Genomic DNA, 15,000 nt, shown 5'->3' on the forward strand with positions numbered 1-15,000 from the left:
ACTCACCCGTAAAGATGCGTCACGCTGATAGTTTGCGGGGAGAGAGAATAGACAAGACCCCCCTTCATTGTCCCGTAGAGTTACTGCCGCACCCTGAAAGAAAACGTGGAGTCGGGGGACTTATGTCATTAAATAGTTTGTTTTTTATTTTTCTTTCTTTGCATGGCTGCCCATGTGATTAGAAGTAACTGGAGTGAAAGGAGGAAAGGAAAAATATGAGTAATTCAGAGAGAGAGTAAGAAAGAGAGAGAGAGAGAATGAGTGAGAGCAAGAGAGATAGAAAGAGAAAGAGACAGAGAGAGTTAGAAACAGATAAAGAAGAAATACAAGCGATAAGACGGAGAAATAGATGAAAGAAAAGAGAAAGACATTCGCAACACAGAAGAAAAAGAGGTAGACCCCCATCCCCCCCCTCAAAAAAAAGTGAACAAAAAACAAGTGAAAGAAACAGCGCTCACATTATGCTAATGAGACGCAATCAATCAGCCATCATAAAATATTACGTCTCGCAGATATCGAAAAAGTTCTTTCAAATCCAATTATGTTAATATCATGGTTGTCTACCAAACGTGGGGGGTGGGAGTGGGGGTAGGGGTAGGGGGTGGGGGTGGAGAGACCAAGGGGGCATTGGGGAGGCTTTGCTGATTCACAAGAGAAGTCAGTAAACGGGTTTTTGGTCAAAGGAAATGCTGAAACGGAGAGAATGAAAGGTCAAGTTTAGGTTAGGTGTGTTGCAATAGTTATATAGAGAGAGAAAGAAAGAAAGAGAGAGTGAGAAAGAAAGAGAGAGAAAAAAAGAATGAGAGAGAGAGAGAGAGAGAGAGAGAGAGAGAGAGGGAGGGAGGGAGGGAGAGAAGGAGGACGGGAGGTGGGACAACACAAAAATACCATCGATATCACATAAATTCTCAGAAAAGCAAAAACTTGATCACGTACCAAAAAGAGAAAAGAAAAAAGAACATGTCAGAAGAATACAAGTACAACAGCTGATCTGCAGGAAAATATGGATATGGACTGATTACCACAATTGAACAGCTGAAAGGAATTACCTCATGTGGAGACATTCACGTTTTTCTTTTTTATAAGAATTCAATTGAGAACAAAAACATGAAAGGCAAAAGATGCTAAACTAGCTTAAGATACATGACCAACGTTACTGAACTAAATAGAAGACCTTTCTTTGTAAAACCAGTTTCTCAAAATTCACTACCACAACTTACAATAAATCAAACATAATTACTGGAAAAAAGGCAGAAGATTTAGTTAAATATAGCACATTAAGAACGTGCCCAAAATATGTAGCATTCGTAGAAAGTCGAGATAAAACATTGTGTTCTTATCCGAAGGTTAGACAAGAGAAAACGCCTCAAAATGTCTGGATATCATAAAGATTTTATTGCGTCGCCACTCGAGATTATGTCGATTATCTTGACCACGCTAGGAATATGTGTTTTATATATATGGAAGAGAAACGGGGCGATGGGAGCAAATTATAGTGCACGACGGAATGAAAGGAATTTTGAATGAGTAGATTTTGTGAATGGGTTTGGTTTGTGGAATGATCTCCGTTGGTACATGAGCGAAATTCCGTATTTTGAAACTCCGTTTTGCATGATGGTTCAAAAAAAAAGAAAAAAAGAAAATAAGAACACGGAATAAGGAGAAAAAAAAACAGAAAAATCGAACGAAACATGCGAAGCCTTTTAGATAATACCATTAATGTGGAATTTACAACCGACGCGACCCCGTCCAGCGAGCGAAACTGAGGGTGTCTTGTTACCCACTGAGTGATTGCGATAATTCTTGCAGCCGTGACAACGCGCTAAGTGAAATTTGAGATGTTGGTATCTGAAACCTGGCAGATATATTGCACCGGTATTAGGAAAGGTGGAAGAGTACATAATTAGGCTGGTGGAATTTACACGTTCTGCGCGCGCGCGCACGCACACACACACACACACACACACACACACACACACACACACACACACACACACACACACACACACACACACACACACACACACACACACACACATACTCACACATACACATACAAAATTAATCAGTCTAATACTCGACGAAATAAAACAGATTATCAGAAACAAAGAGTTAAAAACGACGAATAATATGCCATTAACTCTACGCTTGATATCACATAATCATAAAATCAAAAGTCAAATAGCCATGATATGTCAGGAAAGGTGAAGAATATATATAAATCGTATTTCTCCTTGCCAACTCTACTTGAAAGCCATAAAAAACAAAAAGTGGCACCTCCTGCAGTATCGTTTTTATCCACCTCAATTATACTCCTTGTCACGTAAGGTGGATGACAGCAGGTCAGGGAAGGAGGGTCAAGGAATCAAGGAACACAGCAAAGACAACGAATTCTGACAAGTAAAAGTGACGCAAAAAGGAGGTAGAAATGGGGCGGGCCATCTGAAGCGTGCAGGGTCGCCATATTCTGGGGGGGTGGGGGTGGGGGGTAAGGGGGGGAAGAGGGAGAGGAGACAGAAAGAGAGGGGTGGGGGTTGGGGTAGGGGGAGGGGGAGAGGGTAGGGCTTGGGGGTTGGGGTTGGGGTAAGGGGGAAAGAGGGAGAGGAGAGGGTTGGGGGTTGGGGTGAGGGTAAAGGGGGGTAGGGGGTAGGGGGGTAGGGGAAGGGCGGGGACGAAAAGTGTCAACCGGGGGTTAGGATGGAAGGAGGAAAAGCGAAAGTGAGTTTAGCATTGGGAAGGATATTGTGAATAGTGTGGAGGTATGCTTAAGTATATGCATATATGAATATGTAGATTGATAGATAAGTTGTCAGGTAGATTGACAGATATATGGACAGGTAGATAGAGGTAGATAAATTGATAGTCAGGCTGATAGATCAATGAATTGACAAATATAGATAGCTAGACAAGCAAACAGACAAACCAATACATAGACAGAGAACAGACAACGAAACAGACGGATCAACACCATAAGAATCCACAAATCCACACACAAAATAAACCACATCTCTCCCTCCCACACTTCCTCAGGTATCTCCATGTACGCCGTGAACCTAACAGGGCTCTTCGGCGTGGATGTCCCTATGTTGCACATGTTCCTCTTCGCCGCCCTCATCTCTGCCGTGGACCCCGTCGCCGTGCTGGCTGTGTTCGAGGAAATACATGTGGAGGAGGTGCTGTATATTCTGGTGTTCGGCGAGTCGCTTCTCAACGATGGTGTGACTGTGGTATGTATTCTTGTTTTTGTTGGGGTTGTTGGGGTTATTATTGGTGTTGTTATTGGTGTTGCTGTTAGTATCTTTAATACTATTATTATTATTGTTGTTGTTGTTATTATTGATGTTGTTATTATTATTATTATTACCATTATCATTATCATCATCATCTTCGTTATCATCATCGTCATTATCTTCGTCTATTACTATTTCCTTTCCTTCCCCGATATTTCACCATTTTCTTCCCAGTATTTGAACCCTTCCATCCATTTTCTTCCCAGTATTTGAACCCTTCCAACCATTTTCTTCCCAGTATTTGAACCCTTCCAACCCTCTCCTTCCCCCTTTATTCCAACCCTCTCCTCCTTCTCTTCCTTCTCCTTCCCTCGTATTTCAACCCTCACCTCTCCCCTTTATTCCAACCCTCTCCTCCTTCTCCTCCCTCTCCTTCCACCTTTATTTCAACCCTCTCCTTCCCCCTTTATTTCAACCCTCACCATCCCCCTTTATTTCATCCCTCTCCTCCTTCTCCTCCTTCAGGTGTTGTACCACATGTTCGAAACCCTTCCAACCATTTTCTTCCCAGTATTTTAACCCTTTCTTTCCCCGTAATTCAACCCTCACCATCCCCCTTTATTTCAACCCTCTCCTCCATCTCCTCCTTCTCCTCCTCCATTTTCTTCCCAGTACCACCGCTTTCTTTCCCGAATTCAAACCCTCCCCCTTTATTTCAACCCCTCTCCGTCATCCTTCAGCCAGATCGGCGAGGACAACGTCATGGTCGTGGACATCCTGAGCGGCATAGCGTCCTTCCTCCTCGTGTGTCTCGGGGGCGTCGTCATCGGGGTCATCTGGGGCTTCCTCACGGCCTTCGTCACCAGGTGCGTCGGGAGGTCCTTCCTCCTCGTCGTGGGATTTGGAACCTTCCTGGTGTTGCCTTTGAATCTCTCCGCGTGACTTGGGGCTCTTTCACGTTTGATTCGGAACCTTCTCGTGTAACTGATACATTTTCTGTGTGATTTTGAACATTTATTTTGGACATTCCCGTGTGATTGTGAACATTCCCATTTTATTTTGAATATTTTCGTGTGATTTTGAACATTTATTTTGGATATCCCCGTGTGATTGTGAACATTCCCGTTTTATTTTGAATACTTCCGTTCAATTGTGAATATTCCCGTGTGATTTTGAACATTTTCGTGTAATTGTGAACATTCCCGTGTGATTTTGAACATTTTTCGTGTGATTTTGAACATTCCGTGGGACTGAGTATCCCCGTGTGATTGTGAATATTCCCGTTTTATTTTGAATACTTCCGTTTAATTGTGAATATTCCCGTGTGATTTTGAACATTTTCGTGTAATTGTGAACATTCCCGTGTGATGTTGAACATCCCCGTGTGGTTTTGAACATTTTCGTGTGATTGTGAACATTCCCGTGTGGTTTTGAACATTTTCGTGTGATTGTGAACATTCCCGTGTGGTTTTGAACATTTTCGTGTGAATGTGAACATTCCCGTGTGATTTTGAACATTCCCGTGTGCTTTGAAACCTCCTTCTTTGACTTTGAACCTTCCCATGATGCGTTCCTCAAAGCATTCCCTTCTCCCGCAGGTTCACCAACCAAGTACGTGTTATCGAGCCTATCTTCGTGTTTGTCATGTCGTACTTGGCTTACCTCAACGCTGAAATCTTCCATTTGTCTGGAATTATGGCGTAAGTATTTTTTCCTCTTTCTTTTTTGTGTGTATGGAGAATAGGAAATGAGAGAGAGAGTGAGAGAGTGAGAGTGAGAGTGAGAGTGAGAGAGAAAAAAAAAGAGAAAAGAGAGAGAGAAAAAGAAATAAAAGAAAGAAAGAAAGAAAGCAATATAAATAACAACAATTCCAATAAACATAAATCACATCACATCACAACATTTCCCTAACATAATAGAAACCATCGCAAATTAGACGACAACTCTACCCACGTCCCTAAAACCCACTAACGTTCCCACCTCCACAGCATCACGTTCTGCGGAATCACGATGAAGAACTACGTCGAGCAGAACATCTCGACGAAGTCCCACACCACCATCAAATACGCCATGAAGATGTTGGCATCCTCTTCTGAGACGATTATCTTCATGTTCCTCGGCGTCTCGACCGTGCAGTATAATCACCAGTGGAACACGTGGTTTGTCGTTCTGACAATCCTCTTCTGTAGCATCTACAGGATACTTGGTGAGTGGCCTTTGGTTTTGCGTTCGTCTCTCTCTCTCTCGGTCTCTCTGGCTTACTCTTGTTGACTCTTTTCTTGGCTTGGCTCTCTCTCGGTATCTCTCTGTCTTTCTGTCTCTCGTTGTCTTTCTCTATTTTTCTATTTTTCTATTTCTCTTTTTCTCTTTTTCTCTTTTTTTCTTTTTCTTTCTTCTCTCTCTCTCTCTCTCTTTCTCTCTCTTTCTCTCTCTCTGTCTCTCTCTCTCTCTCTCTCTCTCTCTCTCTCTCTCTCTCTCTCTCTCTCTCTCTCTCTCTCTCTCTCTCTCTCTCTCTCTCTCTCTCTCTCTCTCTCTCTCTCTCCTTCTCCTTCTTCCTCTCCGCTTCCTCCTCCTCCTTTTCTTCTTCTTCCTCCTCCTCCTCCTCCTCCTCCTCTTTTTTCCTCCCCCTTTCCATCCCCATCCCCATCTCCCTCCCCCTCTCCATCTCCTTCTCCCTCCCCCTTCCCCTCTCCATCTCCATATCCGTTCCCCCTCTCATTCCCTCTCCACCTCCTCCTCCCCCCATATCCCCCTCCCCCTCCCATTCCCCCTTTCCTCCCACCTTAATCCCCCATCCCATTCCCCTTTCCCTCCCCTCTTATTCCCCCATTCCCCCTTTCCTCCTCCCTTATCCCCCCTCCCCCTCCCATTCCCCCTCCCCTCTTATTCCCCCTCCCCTCTCCTCTTACCCCCCCTCTTACCACCATTCCCCCTCCCCTCCCCCCTTATCCCCCATTATTCCCCCTCCCCTCCCCCTCTCCCTCTCCCTCTCCCTCTCCGCACCGCATGCAAACCAAGCGTAAACCGAATCCGAGCTAATCCTCCGCCCTACCTCCTCTTCTTCTTCCCTCCCCAGGAACCTTGATCTTCTCTTCGATATGCAACCGCTTCCGTGTCAAGAAGATTTCCTTCACCGACAAGTTCGTCATCTCGTACGGCGGCCTGCGCGGTGCCGTGGCCTTCGCCCTCGTCCTCACCATCAACGCGAGTCACATCCCGCTTCAGCCCATGTTCCTCACGGCCACCATTGCTATGGTCTATTTCACGGTCTTCGTCCAGGTCAGTGGGCTGTGGTGGGTGTGGGTGGGTGGGGGTGTTTTGTGTGTTTGTGTGGGTGTGGGTCTGGGTCTGGGTCTGGGTGTGTGTGTGTGTGTGTGTGTGTGTGGTTCATTTATTCATCAAATCTATCTTATTGGTTTATTCATATTTCTATTCATATTTATATCTATGTCTCGATTTATATCAGATTTACCCACACACGTTTTACACCAAGCTGATTTGAAGTTTTGATTTTCCGCTTGACGATTCTCTCTCCTTCTTGGTCTCAGGGCATCACCATCAAGCCGCTCGTGCAGATGCTGGGAGTCAAGAGAGCAAATAAGCGAACACTCACCATGAACGAGAGACTTCACGAGAGGGTGAGTCACGGGCCATGAGTAAGAAGAGATCAGGGTCCAAGGAATGAATGAATACCTAGGCTCCTTTTCGATCTAACTGAGAAAAAAACTCATTGATCTGATAGTGCACAAGAAGGCGCAATGGTCGTTATGTCTAGGATAAAATGGCGGAGGAAACCCAAGGTATCGGTGAGTGAAATGCTCACTCGATGACTCGATAAATCTCGCTCACGGACTGCTCAGCCGTACGGAGCGATGTGTACGTGTTTCCAAGTGACGAGTGAGGTGATAAAATAAAACATATCAATTCTGAAACTCCCGGAAGTTTCCTGAAGTTGTTTTAAGAGTATATCATCCCCCCCCCTTCGCCCCGAGATCTTAACCCAATTGTGTTGATAGTTGATATGTAAATACTCAACGATAAATGTTTTTGAATACTTGGAAATAAGGCTAAGGATATTTTAAATTGAAATGTCACAAACATATTCGCTTCTTCCTCTTCATATCTTGGTCTTTATCATGCATGTGTCTGAAGCCTTGACGTTATGGTTTAATATATTGTTTTCCTTTTTTTCTTAATGTCAGTCGATGGATTACATCATGGCGGGCATCGAAGACCTCATGGGTAAACACGGAAACTTCATGCTGAGAGACAAGTAAGTTAATCATGTCGAAATAAGGATGAAATAAGATCAGCATGGAAGGATGAAAAAGAGATTTTACAGGCGAGGATATGAAATTCAAGTCAGGATGAGAGAGTGTGTTGTTGTTGTTGTTTTTTATTATTAACGAAAAAAACAAACAGATATGAAAACTAGTTTAAGAATCGGATTGGTGATATTAGTTCTAAGTTCGTATCCCCCCTTCTCTCCGCCAGGTTCAAGCGGTTCAACAACAAATACATCACGCCCTTCCTGGTTCGCGAACAGAACATCTTCGAACCCAAGATCCTGGAGACTTACAGCCAGATCAAGATGCAAGAGGCCCTTGAAAACATGTCGAACAGCAACTCCGCTAACAACATTGAATCCTTCACTGCTCTCCTTAGGAATGCCGCTGCCAACCAACAGTGAGATTTTGTTTCTCTTTTGTTTTGTTTTTATATTTCCCGTTTTTTTTTAGTGTTTTTGTTTTTTTTTATGGAGGTTTTAATTAAGGATGGTGGTGCTGATACTATTAGTTTATATCATCTTTGAATGACGGATTATAAAATCGTAGTAATCGTAATTAAACAATAAAAAAAACACACAATTAGATACGAAACTCCACGTACCAAATAACACATCAAACTATTATCGCTAGACATCAGGAAATAAAACAAGAAGGACACATTAAGACACAGACGCTAACCCCCACCCCCTTCTCCCCTCTCCTCCTTCCCCTCCCCTCCCCCCCCCCCTTAGGTTCCACTTGAAGAACGCCGGAGAATGGAACTTGGACGTGGCTGAGCTCGACTACAACCCCAACATCAGAGACATCAACGAAGCCAAGTTCCACCACGTTCTGTCAGAGGAATACAAACCGATCAAGCGAGTAAGTTGTGCTTCGTTTATCTCCTCTCTCGCTCTCTCTCTCTCTCTCTTTCTCTCTTTCTCTCTCTCTCTCTTTCTACCTCCCTCTTCTCTCTCTCTCTCTCCTCTCTCTTTCTCTCTCTCTCTTCTCTCTCTCTCTTCTCTCTCTCTCTCTCTCTCTCTCTCTCTCTCTCTCTCTCTCCCCTCTCTCTCTCTCTCTCTCTCTCTCTCTCTCTCTCTCCTTCTCTCTCTCTCATACTCTCTTTCTCTCTCTCTCTCTCCCTTCTCTCTCTCTCTCTTTTCTCTCTCTCTCCCTCTCTCTCTCTCTCATCTCTCTCTCTCTCTCTCTCTCTCTCTCTCTCTCTCTCTCTCTCTCTCTCTCTCTCTCTCTCTCTCTCTCTCTCTCTCTCTCTCTCTCTCTCTCTCTCTCTCTCTCTCTCTCTCTCTCTCTCTCTCTCTCTCTCTCTGCTTTAGATTGTTTACAATTTGTGTGAAAACCATAAGATAAAAAAAAGATAAGCGCCACGTTTTATGTGCCATTCTAAGAAACATTTCTCCAGATGATTTAGTCTTCGCTGATGCAAGTAATACACAGTATATGTCAATTAGTTTCATAGAAATATAAATTGCTTTTAAACAAAGTACATAGGAACCGTAGACGAAACAGACAGCCGATAATGCAATCCTAACACGTGTCCCTTCCCTCCCCTTCCCTCCTCCCAGCACCGCGGAAGCACCTACAAGAGGCACGCGGTGAAGGATGATGACGTAAGAACGCAGACGGATGTCAACCATCACAACATGTATCTCCACACGAGGCAGTTTGTCAGCACCATCAACAGGGCAACCAGAAAGCCAAGGAAACCTGTAAGTTGGGATGACGTGTTTTTTTTTTTTTTTTTTTTTTTTTTTTTTTGTGGGAAATCTTGATGATGATATTGTTTGAATATTATTTTCTTATCTCGTTTTTTTTTCTATCTCTCTCTTTGTTGATTTATTGTGTTGTGTTTTTTTATGTCAAATATTTCATTTAATCTCGAAAAAAGAATCAAGTGCTATCGTTCACGCAAAGTTCTCCTCACATTCCCATTTGTATATAAACATCATATATAAAGGAATTCCAAGAGAGAACCATGATCCATGTGTATTTGTGGAATAATGAAGATAGATGGGACTTTAAGCCCACACTCCTATAAGGTTTGTGAACCTAACTGTGATTGGTGGTGATCTAGGACTGTCCCGGCGCCCCCGACAGCTCAAGGCACCACCCGGCGTTCCACTTCTCACAGATCGTTCAGTTTATTGACTCTTTGGCTATGGAGGCCTTCGCGCAGGTAACCAGGACAGCTCAGCGGTGCCAGGCCTGCTCTTGCTCCTTGTATTGTGGCAGTCAGTCCTCCCCCGTGAGATAGAGAAAGCTTTCTCCCCCCCCCCCCCCGCGCTCTTCGTAGACCTGGCTCTCTCTCTCTCTGTCTCTTTCTCTCTCTCTCTCTCTCTCCCTCCCTCTCCCTCTCCCCCTCTCCCTCTCCCTCTCCCTCTCCCCCTCTCTCTCTCCCTCCCCCTCTCTCCTCCCCCCCTCTCTCTCTCTCTCTCTCTCTCTCTCTCTCTCTCTCTCTCTCTCTCTCTCTCTCTCTCTCTCTCTCTCTCTCTCTCTCTCTCTCTCTCTCTCTCTCTCTCTCTCTCTCTCTCTCTCTCTCTCTTTCTCTCTCTCCCCCTCTATCTATCTATCTCTTTCTCTCTCTCTATCTATCTATCTATCTATCTATCTATCTATCTATCTCTCTCTCTCTCTCTCTCTCTCTCTCTTTTCTATCTCTCTCTCTCTATCTATCTATCTATCTATCTCTTTCTCTCTCTCTTTTCTCTCTCTCTCTTTCTCTCTCTCTCTCTCTCTCTCTCTCTCTCTCTCTCTCTCTCTCTCTCTCTCTCTCTCTCTCTCTCTCTCTCTCTCTCTCTCTCTCTCTCTCTCTCTCTCTCCGGACGTGCCACAGTCCAAAGTCTTCTGGTACCGAGCTGGCCGCCCCCCCCCCCTCTCCCTCTCTCCTAACTCTGCATTGAGACGTGTGTTGGTGTTTACATGCAAGACCTAGACCCCTGGACCTCCTCCTTCCTTTATTTATCCTTCGTTCTCTCTCTGGTATTCATTGTTTAATCGTGTCATCACTCACCTCATTTCCCTTGGTGTCAAACACTCAAAAACGGTCTCTTTTTCATGTTTTTTTTAATCTACCTTTTTCATATATATATTTTTTTTTTCCTTCTCATCTTTCCCTTGTTAAAAGTCTGTACCATCTCCATCCTTTTTACACATTATTCTACCTGATTTAGCTCCTCTATTTCATTTCTTCTCCTACTTCACCCTATTTCAGCCCTCCCCCTTCCCTCCCCTCCACCCTCCCTCCCGTCCTATATAACTATATAAACTCCCCATCTGTTCTCCCCCCCCCCACACACACACACCTCCCTCCCCTCCTTTCCCTCCTGAATTAAATTTCTAAGATCCCCCCTTTTGTCCTCCCCACTTGCCTCCCCCCCCCCTCCCCTCCCCCTCTCCCCACGCCATCGTCTCAGGCTTGCGTAAGATAAAACTAAAAAAGAAAAAAATGGAATAGAGAGAGATTTTTTACCAGGTTTCGAAAATGACAACTGAAGCCGTGTAGATCCTCGCATCATATACTGTAGATGCAAGAAAGATTTGTGGCGGCTTGACGTTTTGCATGACGAGTCTGTGGAGTGTATCAATCAGCCTCTGACCTTCCTTCATGCTTTTGTCACAACCTTACTGTTACAGATCGGAATTACAGAAATAAAAAGGAGTAATTGGGAAAACAGGTTGAAGAAATGTTCGGATGGCGTCCCACATTAACTGAATACAAAACACATAGAAAACGAGATATAACATTGTATTTGTGTGATACAGAATTACCAGCATGAGTTGGTATTTTGTTTCTGGAAGACTTGTAGGCATGATGCTAAGTAGTTGAATCTTGAGCGTGGCGTAGAAACCTGTTGATAAACTTAATGACGAGCATGTATTGATACGTATTTATGTGTCAGGAAATGGCTAACATTACCCCGCATGAATGTAGCATCAATGGTGGATAATTTACACAGGTTACGGGTGGCAAAATAACCCTAAAGTTCGTTGTAACTCTCTTACAGGAATCGTCAGCTGGATGTAGTAGTTACATGCGCTTCGTGTTGTCTTAATGTTGTTGTTGTTTTGTTTTTTTATATAGAGATGCAAATAAGTAGTGATGTAGTCAATTAACATGGTGGTGGAACATCTCTTGTTTCTTTTTTTTTACTCTATTGTTTCAGTTTAACTTGTTTAAATTAACTTAATTCATCTGATCTTATTCTTTGATTCGTGATTTGTACAAGTTTATTGCATTGGTACTATTGGCTATCCTTTCACTATCTCTCCTTTCACTACCTCAAGTAAAAATCTTCATGTAAATATGATATCGGCTGTAAAAAATAAAATGTTTTCTTCTAAATCTAAAAATCCCTAACCTAAACAGCAACGAAAAAAATATATATACCTAAAATAAAATATATATCTATATGTATCCAGGCTGGATGATGTAACCGATTATTCTCCTGGTTATACATATACCTCCGTAGAAGAAAAAGGAAGGAAAAAAACAGGAATAATAATGAAAAAGAGATATTAACGAGAGATTCCTCCTTTTTCTCTCCACAGCAGCAGAACGGCGTGGTGAAGACCCCGAAGACAGTGGAAGAGACGAGGGCCGCGTATCAGCAAAATGGATCAGCCATCAAACTGAAAAATGGTAAAAAAAAAAACGATATGAAGTATTCATTTCAGTTTAGTTTAGTTTTTGATGATGATTCAGTTGACTGTTAGTTTCAGCATGTTTGTAGTTTTATTATTTTTATTTATTTATTGTTTTTTAGTTTTTTTTTTCTTCTATTTATCTAGTGTTTTTGCGTTAATAACAAATCACGAGCTTAGCTGTAGTTGTCTCTCAGAAGGAATGATTTTTTTTCTTTCTTTTCCTTTGCCCAGACTATAGAAAAGTGTGATATCTAACGGGAAATCACTAGGAATTCATTATTGTTTCGTGTCTCTCCTCTATCGCCTAATGCACCCATCATGCACTTAAATATTCCATTATAAAAAGGAAAAAAAAACATTCAGGCTGCATCACCTAACCCACCAAAAGGTCATACAACACTCCTGTGAAACCAGGGTCGGGTTCGGGCTTAGGCTGAAAGAACTACGGCCAAGAATAAATTAATCTCTCTCTATATATATACTTCTAAAGAAACCTCTCGAAGTATCAGATTTCACATTGTTGATATATATATATATATTTTTTCCAAATGTAAATAACGATTACTAAGTATATATGCTACACTACCGTTGCTAAGTTCGGTTGTTAACTTAATAATCAGTCACGAACAGCTGTTTTTATACTGAAGTGACTGAAGCCTCGAAAGCAGTTCCGAGCTCGAACCCCAGCCCTGTATGAAGCAAAAAAAAAAAAAAAAAAAAAAAAAAGAGTAGAGAATTTGAAGCACATACACACACCTCTTTCAATCATGCGTTCCTTGCGTTGTTGTTTTTCTTGTATGTTTATTTTGTGTTGTTGGCATCGCGTGTTATCATTGTATCCGAGTTTTTTGAGTGTGCTTGCATGACCTGTATAGCTAAATGGAAATGTATTGCCTTGTCAGACTACATAGGCGAGGTTCTTCGAGACAACCCAGCGTATGAAGACACTGAGACGGATGGGTATTTCAGCAACAGCAGTCAAGGTAAACTCTTTTCTATTCGATCACTGTCTCTGCATCGCCCACGTGGTGTGTATATATATAGAATGGCATCATATTTGTTTATTGAGTTTCTGGTTTTATTTTTATTTTTTTATTTATTTTTTTTACTATTATTTTATTTTTTTACAAGGCACATCTGTATGTGTGTATATTTTGTGGTTTTATTATATATATCTGCCACTTCAAATTAATGGTAGTTCAGTTTAAAAAAAAATGCAAGGGATATTCAATTATCTGAAAAAAGTCAAGTGATTATCTGTGGTATTAGTCATCACTATTTTTTTTTTAATGATAGATCTCACCTAAACGCCCATTCCTTTATCAATGTGGTTAGTTATCAGATTATTAATTACTTATAATAGATCTCAAATGCCAATGCCTTTTATTCCAACTGCACATTGATTTCACAGTAAGCACTATAGATACCACACTGTAGTTGTCAGTATCAGCCGAAGATTCATATTTACAACAGTATACATATATCCTATTAGAACCACAAATTGAATAAAGTGTGCCAGAAGCATATACCTCCAGGAACATAAACCAACTTAATCTTCCTCTTAAGTGTACTCACCCGCCCTCCTCTCTTTCTGGCCGTCTCCAGAGGCGAGTCCCAAGAAGCGAGTGTCTACAAGTGGTCCAACGGTTGCCGAGACTGCGCTCCCATGGAAGAGGTACACGGATGGTAAGTTCATCGGGTACTCTTTAACTACTTTTTGAACTTCAGTGGTCAGTTTTGTGCTTTTGGAAAAGCGGTTTCCTTTTTTTTTCTTTTTTTTTCCTATCTGATATGTAATTTAGCTAGCTTTCTCTTGGAGTATTCGACTATGGAATATCGTATTTGAAGGTTAATGTAGAGTTAAATCCTCGGTTATTAAATCGTTTACTGGCACGCAAATAATATCAAAATTTTCCGCCAACAGAGGACGCCCCAACAAGTGCCAGGAAACTTCAGCGAACTGTTAGCTTGAAGCCAGAAGAAGGTAAATAATTTTTATATTTTTTTTAGTGGATTACGTTTAACTTCACCGGCCTTCAGTTAAGGACAGGCGGTTTATTAAGCGTGTATTGTGCTCAAATATCATAGGATTAATTAGTTCTTTAAAGTGAAATTGAAATATTATAGATAAAGAAACACATATAAATAAATGTGTGTGTATGTGTGTGTGCGTGTGCGTGTGCGTGTGCGTGTGCGTGTGCGTGTGCGTGCGTGCGTGCGTGCGTGCGTGCGTGCGTGGTGTGTGTTTGTATCTCCCTTAACAATTGGCATTTACAAACCCCGGTATCCACATCCTCAAGTAAGTTTCAAAAGTTAGGAAATAGCCAAGTCATTCTCGAGCCTGTTCTTGCCATGACTATCTCTATCTGAGATGTGTCATTACAGCAGTAAACCCAAATACCTTATACATGGATTTATTCTTACATAAACGAAAACTATGCAGTGTAAACTTTTCTAATATCACACAACGAACGCGCGGAAATCCTCAATCCCACGCTAAACAACCTTTTTTTAATGTCATTTTTTCACAGAGGACGGAAGCAGCACACCAGCCATGGCCGAGGTTCTGTTGCCATGGAAACGACCTGAAGACGAAGTGATGTGTGACAAACCCCTCCGCCAGTCTGAGTTCCCTGCCTGGGCTTCCAATAAGGAATACGTGGGTTATTATTCTCCATCTAATACGTTCCTCGGTATGTGCTTTTTATATTCTTTTTAGATCTGTTATTATGATAATAATGCAGGGCTGAGTATAGTAGTTGTTATACGTGTGGGTACACGTTGATATTAGCTGTTGCACAAACACAAATACTTTCGACCGTCGAGCTTGTTTATTACAC

General features: G+C 42.3%; 1 protein-coding gene across 1 annotated transcript in view; it reads left to right on the plus strand.

Moving 5' to 3' along the window:
• Positions 1–15,000, plus strand: part of LOC122246513 (putative Na(+)/H(+) antiporter nhx-9) — a 158,958-nt gene that overhangs the window by 142,888 nt on the left and 1,070 nt on the right. Inside the window, exons 3-19 of the mRNA XM_086550832.1 lie at positions 3,031–3,227; positions 3,756–3,775; positions 3,962–4,096; positions 4,829–4,930; positions 5,219–5,436; positions 6,307–6,509; positions 6,779–6,868; positions 7,433–7,503; positions 7,725–7,916; positions 8,251–8,380; positions 9,082–9,225; positions 9,591–9,692; positions 12,065–12,155; positions 13,063–13,143; positions 13,766–13,846; positions 14,085–14,144; positions 14,692–14,853. Of these exons, the coding sequence (XP_086406958.1) occupies positions 3,031–3,227; positions 3,756–3,775; positions 3,962–4,096; positions 4,829–4,930; positions 5,219–5,436; positions 6,307–6,509; positions 6,779–6,868; positions 7,433–7,503; positions 7,725–7,916; positions 8,251–8,380; positions 9,082–9,225; positions 9,591–9,692; positions 12,065–12,155; positions 13,063–13,143; positions 13,766–13,846; positions 14,085–14,144; positions 14,692–14,853 (2,079 nt within the window). The remainder of the gene's footprint in view (positions 1–3,030; positions 3,228–3,755; positions 3,776–3,961; positions 4,097–4,828; positions 4,931–5,218; positions 5,437–6,306; positions 6,510–6,778; positions 6,869–7,432; positions 7,504–7,724; positions 7,917–8,250; positions 8,381–9,081; positions 9,226–9,590; positions 9,693–12,064; positions 12,156–13,062; positions 13,144–13,765; positions 13,847–14,084; positions 14,145–14,691; positions 14,854–15,000) is intronic.

Source organism: Penaeus japonicus, unplaced genomic scaffold (genome assembly GCF_977035675.1).
Source record: "Penaeus japonicus unplaced genomic scaffold, GWHDUDI00000001_assembly GWHDUDI00000024, whole genome shotgun sequence".
NCBI lineage: Eukaryota > Metazoa > Arthropoda > Malacostraca > Decapoda > Penaeidae > Penaeus > Penaeus japonicus.